General features: G+C 34.7%; 1 protein-coding gene across 2 annotated transcripts; it reads right to left on the bottom strand.

Annotated features, from left to right (window-relative positions):
- Window positions 1-952: 952 nt before the first annotated feature.
- LOC145555959 (uncharacterized) lies at window positions 953-7,092 on the bottom strand. 2 transcript variants are annotated; one of them, XR_014091640.1, is made up of 3 exons: window positions 6,933-7,090; window positions 2,051-2,555; window positions 953-1,384 (listed from the first exon to the last, which is right to left on the bottom strand). XR_014091640.1 is itself a non-coding variant. In XM_081617666.1 (2 exons), the coding sequence occupies exon 2, from the start codon at window positions 2,483-2,485 to the stop codon at window positions 2,114-2,116; it is 372 nt and encodes a 123-aa protein (XP_081473792.1). In that variant the 5' UTR covers window positions 2,486-2,555; window positions 6,933-7,092; the 3' UTR covers window positions 1,536-2,113. The 2 variants fall into 2 exon arrangements, 1 of the variants encoding a protein (XP_081473792.1); XM_081617666.1 differs by lacking the exon at window positions 953-1,384 and having other exon boundaries at window positions 1,536-2,555; window positions 6,933-7,092.
- Between the last annotated feature and the right edge of the window lie 201 nt (window positions 7,093-7,293).

Genomic DNA, 7,293 nt, shown 5'->3' with positions numbered 1-7,293 from the left:
CTTTATTCCCGTGTGATTTTACAAACAGAAATGTAAAAAAAGGGACGGAGGGAGTATTAAATTAACATTATCAATTTTGGTAATTTTCTCTATCATATTCCCTAAAGGGAAAATCTCCAAAAATGTAAGAATGTACTCTTAATATTTACTCCACACTAATTTATTTTTCTTGAAATTTTAAATACAAGTTTATCTGCTAGATTAACGAATTTTGTTAATCTGGTGGCAACTTCTATAAATATATTAAAAAAAAACGTGGTCATTTTTTGTAACTTGCATTTAGGAAATTACACAGGTACCCCTCAACTAGTACATGAAAAGACGCACATACCCCTCTACTGATACTTGAAAAGACGATTATAATTTGATTATCTAGAAGATAAAGTGGTCACAGTTCTTTGTAAAATGGTTAACAGTTATAATTAAACAGAGGGAGTATAAACTACAAGGGAAAGGGAAAATTGAACAAAGAGAACAGAGAATATAACAAAATACATATTCACCTTCGAATGGTTTTTGGTGGCCAAAACCAAATTAATTGTCGCTCTCAAGTCCCAACTTCTGAGCGTCTCAGTTACAGGCTCAGTGCACTGAATTGTACATGTTGCAGTTAGCTTACAATTTATTTCATATTTTCATTAATTATTAATTTGCTAAAAGCATAAAATAGCTCAATGGTAAAAAGTGAGAAGATTAAGTTACCAATTCGTCGCACTATAAAGGAAATACGTATATAAGATGTAACAAAAGAATCCCCAATGCTGAAGGGCAGTGACATCTGAAGCAGCCAATTCGTCCAAAACAGCAGCTTCAGGCTGAGATGCTTTCTCAAACTCCCCCAGAAGTGAATTTCCAGACAGATTTTCATCAATGTTATTAATTACTAGAGGTACAAGTATAATGACAAATCCAGGAATAAAAATGAATTATTGCAATAGAAACGTCAAGCAGATGAATAAGCTCTCTTCATTTCCTTATATACACCTCATTTTTGCATCAAAATCATTTATACATTCTCAAATACAAATAAACTGTAGAATACAATAAAGCCAGACTTGGAAATTTGGAATACTTGCTAAAGCAACTGTTAAAGTAATATTGAACGAGCTTCAGAAAAAAAAATTCTACAGCGATTGTAATCTATCCATACTCACAATGTCAAGGAACCCAGAGAAGAAACCTAATCAGTACAACAGCGAGAGAACTCAGAAAAGAAACCCTGGCTATGACTAGTCAGGCACTATGGTCTGCATTGCACCTAGAAATTTGGATTTTTTATGACAATTTAGGAAGTGCCTAGCAAAATCAGTTTTTCTTCATCGGCAACATCCTAAATGAATTCGGCAAGGTCACAGTAATTCCATCATCTCCATGTATGATGTATCTGCATATACAATTGATCTAATGTCACAAAAGTGTATGCATTAACACTGCAAAAGTTAGGGGCAAAAAGTGTTCGTCAATAGTAAAATTAGAAACCCAGATTTTTCATATTAGAATAGTTGGACAGCCATTCTTACTGCAGGCACAGTGAGTGAGTTAATTGTGTACAACAAATTACGGAGTATGAAATAAAAAAATTGCATAGTACTTAAAGAACACTCCTCGTTTACTGTTTCAGGCTCATAATTAATGACGACACAACACAAACAATCCATTGTCTAATTACAGGACCTTGAGATAGATTGACAGCCCATAATCATCGGCCAACATTTAATAACACCACACAAATGATATTATTTCAGCATAAATGAATTTTGGATCTGCAGGCATAAATTTTTTGGCTTAGACTTTACAAGGTAACAACCTTATACCCCTAAGCTACACCTCTGTCATTTGCTTTTTGTCTATGGGCTAGCAATGCCCATAAAGCAAAGGGGACTAGCCGAACAGGGGAGTATATCAGCTACAAGGTGGCTAACAATTTCCATAACTTTATGATCCCTCTTTTATGTTCTTTTTTCCTTTCAATTGCTAAAATTACTGCACCTGATATCAAACAGTTACACTTGTAAAAATAAAAGACAAACAAAGGAAAGGAGGGACTCACAGGAGACCATATGGAGATCCAAACTAACCCAGCTAAAACAAGTAGGTAGCTTTAACAATTTGCTTAGACATCATCATTTCTGTCTTCAAGTACGACCTTAACGCCATTGTCCTTCAGTGCGTTCACAACAGCCCACACCTTGGTACGATTTTTAAAGCCTTTTTTCTCCACCTCCTTGTTCATATCAACATGGATCCCTCTTCCTTGTCCATGGTCAAGACCTTCAACCTTTAATCGCCTAGCTAAAACTTCTCCTACAACAGTTGCTGCCTTTGCATTGCAAGACCGACCACACTCAAGTGAGCTTTTGAGAGCATGCTCAACTGTAGAAGCAGTGGCAATAATCTTCCCATTGTTCCTATCTACTACATTTGCTGTGATGTACTTCAAGGATATAAACAACTTTAGAACATATCTCTTCATAACAGCTGCCATCCTTTGTTCATCCAGGTGAGCTTATACTATGTTGCTTTGGCAGTAAACCCCTTTGTTTCAAGCTAGATACCTGGATGAGAAAAGAACAAGAAAATCAAGGAGGATTTAACAAGCATATATATCAACAAATTAATGAATCATTCAAGACAAGCAAGCAGAAAACAATCAAATCGAGAGTGCACACAAAACTATAGGAGTGAATAACTGACCATTACAAAGGACAACTAAGAATAATAGAAGATAAAGAGTCATTTCAAAATTTTCAATCTACAACTTTCAGATAAGATAGTAGTCCGATTAGGTCAGCAAATTTCACCAAATCAAGTCATACAATATCCAATTTAACACAATAAGCAATAATCAAGGTTGTCGAGAAAAGATTCCTACTTGTCATTGTAGAGGTCCTTAGGGGTACTGAATTTGTTTTGTGTGTAGAGGGATGGGCTATGTTACTCAGGTTGGACATGTACACATGTCCATTGTCCGACTTGGCTTTATGAGTGAATTTTTCATGCGTCCAATGGGTTGGACATGAACATCTTGCTGTGTCTTTTTGGATGTAGTAGCTCAGCACCAAGAGGGATTGTGCTCTTTACAGTACACAACCGTCACAATTAGACCTGGTTATTGGGAGGGTTGGGGCGGGTCAGTAATGGGGCGGGTCACTTGTAATTTTTAAAGGGTCAGGGTTGGGTCAGGGCCAAAAGGGTTAGGGGCGCGTCAGGGTTTGGAGTAAAAGTAAAACGGGTCATTAATGGGTCAAGAAGTCGCAGAGTGCCAGAGCAGGCGGAGTACAGATTACTCATTTCAATATTTCTTCTTTATAATGTAAAGTTCCATAATTGTTTAAAAAAAGAAAAAATCTAACAACTACATCCCAACACCAGGTCATTGCAAATCGTTTTAATAGCAAAAAAATACACTCATCAACTTATATTGTAGATTTGATTGTTAATGATTTTTAAATCTAAATTTTTGAAGTTGATAATTCAAAGAAAGAAATTGGATTTTTAAAATTATTAAGAAAAGAATCTTGAAGAAGGATTTAAGGTTGAGTAAAGTAATAGCAGGCGACGGATCTTACACATCGATGAGAAGATGACGACGAAGAATCTTCCGGCGAAGCAAAAGGTTTGTCACTGTATATCTGTATTAAAGAGAGGAGAAGGAAAGGAGGAGAGAGAGAGTTCAACTTTTATTTATTTAGGTGGCCCTTTTAAGGACCCTATATCTATTTTCATTTTTATAGGGTTGTTCACAAGAGCCCATTAATGACCCTTTTAGGAGAAGCCCTACACGAGCCCTGTCCAGTTAAATAATTAGAGGGTCATAGCCCTTTTCATTTGGCCCGACCCTGGTGCCCATTGGACTACCCTGTCCAATAACCAGGGCTAGTCACAACACAGTCAACCCAAGTAATATTATATTCCTTTTTCTTACCACTCAAATAACTAAATTTCTATGCGAATTTTATGTTACTCCTCGGTCCCTGTGGCCTGCAGATGTTCATTAAACTAACATATAACTCTATACAAACTCCATTATCACACCAGATAGCCTTAGTTCCATGATTAATGCAACCAAGGAAGAGTGTTGTCACTTCAAGTCCTATTTAGGGGGGCCTTTGGTACGAAAATTAGAAACGGAATGGAAACGAAACAAATAAAAGGGGGAATAGGAATCATTTAACCATTATCTTTTCATTTGTTTGGTTTAACCATAGAAAGAAATCACTTAACCTAACTTCCTTTCTATTTGTTAAAGGAGGGTAAAGGGTAATTGTTACGTTAGGTTTTAGAGAGGTAAAAAATAGGTGGAAACTGGAAACCATTACCCCTAGGTAATGGTAATCTATACTTAGTATTTAAAAACACAAACCAAAATTGACACATGTCATCATTCTTTCTCACCTTTCTTTATTCATTCTCCCTCCTTATGTTTTCAAAGAAATTCTCTCTTCATCTCCCCCTTTATTTCTCAATAACTTTTATATTTTGTAATCTTTATTTTAATTCAATAACAAATTAAATTTCCTAAACTTTCTCCTCTTCTCATTATTCCATCTATCAATTCAATTTATTCACATTCATAATTCATTTCTTTAATTTGACCCCTTATCTTCCCCCTCTTCTTATATAAATACAAATTTTCAATACAGATTTTTTCACACTCATTAAGTTTCAAAAACTAAAAAATTAGAGAAACGTCTCTCAAAATTCTATGTGAAATTTCTACAACAATGAGGATGATGATTGAAAAGGAAAATATTGAGGTGGCAAGAATACTATGGAAATTCCATAGGATGACATTTTTTGCGTGTCATGGGGCTTTAATTTTGAAGATATTAAGCACAATATAAGAGACATATATTGGTAAAGACTAAAGAAAAATATCATGCCTTCACATTTGATGTAAAAATTGTAAAATTATATTAAGTGTTTGGTATTTACAAAGTAGTTTTTTATACAAATTGTTGATTAATATATCATGCGATAGAGATATGATTTTACGATTTTAAGCCATTTTTTCTACAACTATTAGTCTATTACCACTAATTCATAAAATATTATAATATGTCAAAAGACGATAAAATAAATTCATTCAAATAATTTGTAAAGGGTTTTTTTTTTTTGGTGACAAGATAATTTGTAAAGTTTCAAATAAATTTATAATTTAAGCATAACCCGTGCGTAGAACGGGTCCAATAGCTAGTTGTTACTCAAAGCTTCTAACCAAACACTTAGCAAAGATCACTTAGTAAAGATAATGATTTAGTAGAATCCGTTTCCAAGCAAAAAAATCCCTTGCCAAACATGCTCTTAGAATCATTCCTGAACAACCTTTGATTCAATCCATCCACCTAAGTACATTGAGTTGTAGACTAATATAAGCAGTGCCAGTGGACTTAATACGTATATCAACCCACTATGAATAACATATTAACAATATTAGTTTAAACTACTTCCAGATCTACAAGTCTACAACATGTACTTTCAAAACCAATTTTACTCTTGGGTCAAAATCTTACAGCTATATTGCATAATGCCAGACATCTACACATTAGCTCAGCAGTTAAATTCAACCTTGTACAGATAAATTCCCAAAACATTAATTCTCATTTAACAGACTTGTTCTCATCAAGCATTGGGTTTCAGCTCAATAATTATTAAAAGATGCTGATCCCCATAACAACCTGGTAAATTCAGATTATTTAGCAGGTATCAAAATCTGAAATTCCGCCTAACCAATTCCGAATTTCATTCCACAGGTACAGAACTCATACGAGAACACTAAACAGTTTCTTCATAAACTCGAAAAACTTCCCTGCTTTTTACATAAGAAGTTAACTCACCTCTATCCAAGGATTTTCCATGAATTGGGCGTTTAGCATTTACAATTCTCTTCTCTCTTCTAGCAGTTCCAAGTTTAGGTTAATAAAAAAGGTTGAAATTATCTAAACTCAATACGAAATAATTCTAAACTTCTACTCTACTCTACTAGTCTACTCTACTCCCTCAAGATTTGTCAACAAGCCCAACCCTGAGTCTACGCAAGATGGACAGCCACCTTTGGCCTGTGACAACTCCATTCTCATAGTTCTCTATTATTAAAGGGTTGTAAACAAAATCCTGCAACACAAAACCCAATATGCAATGATTCTAAACTTCTACTCTACTCTACTCTACCCTAGTCCCTCAGTCACTCGATTTCTATTTCTTGATATCAAAATGAGTGAAGATTTGTCAACAAGCCCAACCCTTAGTCCGAGCAACATGGACGGCCGCCTTCCCGTGGTAACAACTCCATTTTCATAGTTCTCTAATATTAGAGGGCTATAAACAAAATCCTGCAACACAAAACTCAATATGCAATAATTCCAAACTTCTACTTCTACTTTACTCTACTCTACTCCCTCGGTTACTCAATTATTATTCCTTGATATCAAATGAGTGGAGATATGTCAACAAGCCCGACCCCAGGTATGGGAAACATGGACGGCCGCCTTCAGCCCATGACAACAACATTTTCATAGTTCTCTAATATAAAAGGTTGTAAACAAAATCCTGCAACATCTCAGCAGCCAAACTTTGACTCAATTATCAAACTAAACTTGAAAAATCACGTTAAATTCCACTTGCTCAAGAATATGAATAGCAAAATTCTAGCAACGAAGTCGTTAGTAATAATCTTTCATAAGTTGAGTAATTTTAATTAGTAGTTCAAAAATCCACCCTAGAATAACCCTAAATGATTATACAGACAATTAGCATTAACAATTGACAGTAGATTGAGAAATTGATATTTCATAGTTAAATCCTAAGATTAAAGTGTTGTGCAATACATTAGAACCAAATTTGATTCATAATTATAGGGATATTTGATTCAATTATCGATCTCATAATTTCAGAGATATTTGATATGATAATAACAAATACAAACAACTTACCTTAGAAGTTGCATCAATGGGGGATACAAGAACTAGATTCAACGGAGAACGCTAACTGCGCTTCAATGGAGAACGTTGAGTGCCCTTCAATGGATATATGAGAGAGAGCAATTCTATGGATCCCTTATGACTCGTCAGACCATCATCACTCATGGAGTCCTGGTATAAAAATTTATACCACCCCTCTCTCTAGTACTTTCTCACTCTTGCTGTCTTTCGCGTCATCTATACCACAATACAATATATTTCTTCAAAAATCACCCCACCCACGCTATAAAAAAAAAAGTTTACCAACACACTTTTACTATTTATAAAGTTAATTAAATAAAAATAAGCAATTTAGGTAGAAAAAAGTGAACTT

This window comes from Chenopodium album, chromosome 8 (genome assembly GCF_948465745.1).
Source record: "Chenopodium album chromosome 8, dcCheAlbu1.1, whole genome shotgun sequence".
NCBI classification, from domain to species: Eukaryota; Viridiplantae; Streptophyta; class Magnoliopsida; order Caryophyllales; family Amaranthaceae; genus Chenopodium; species Chenopodium album.
The sequence above is the reverse complement of the archived record's forward strand: the minus strand, read 5'-3'. Positions and strand labels throughout refer to the sequence as shown.

Excerpts from the sequence above, each read along its gene's own strand:
- LOC145555959 (XM_081617666.1), bottom strand. The coding sequence starts at position 2,485 with ATGGCAGCTGTTATGAAGAGATATGTTCTAAAGTTGTTTATATCCTTG.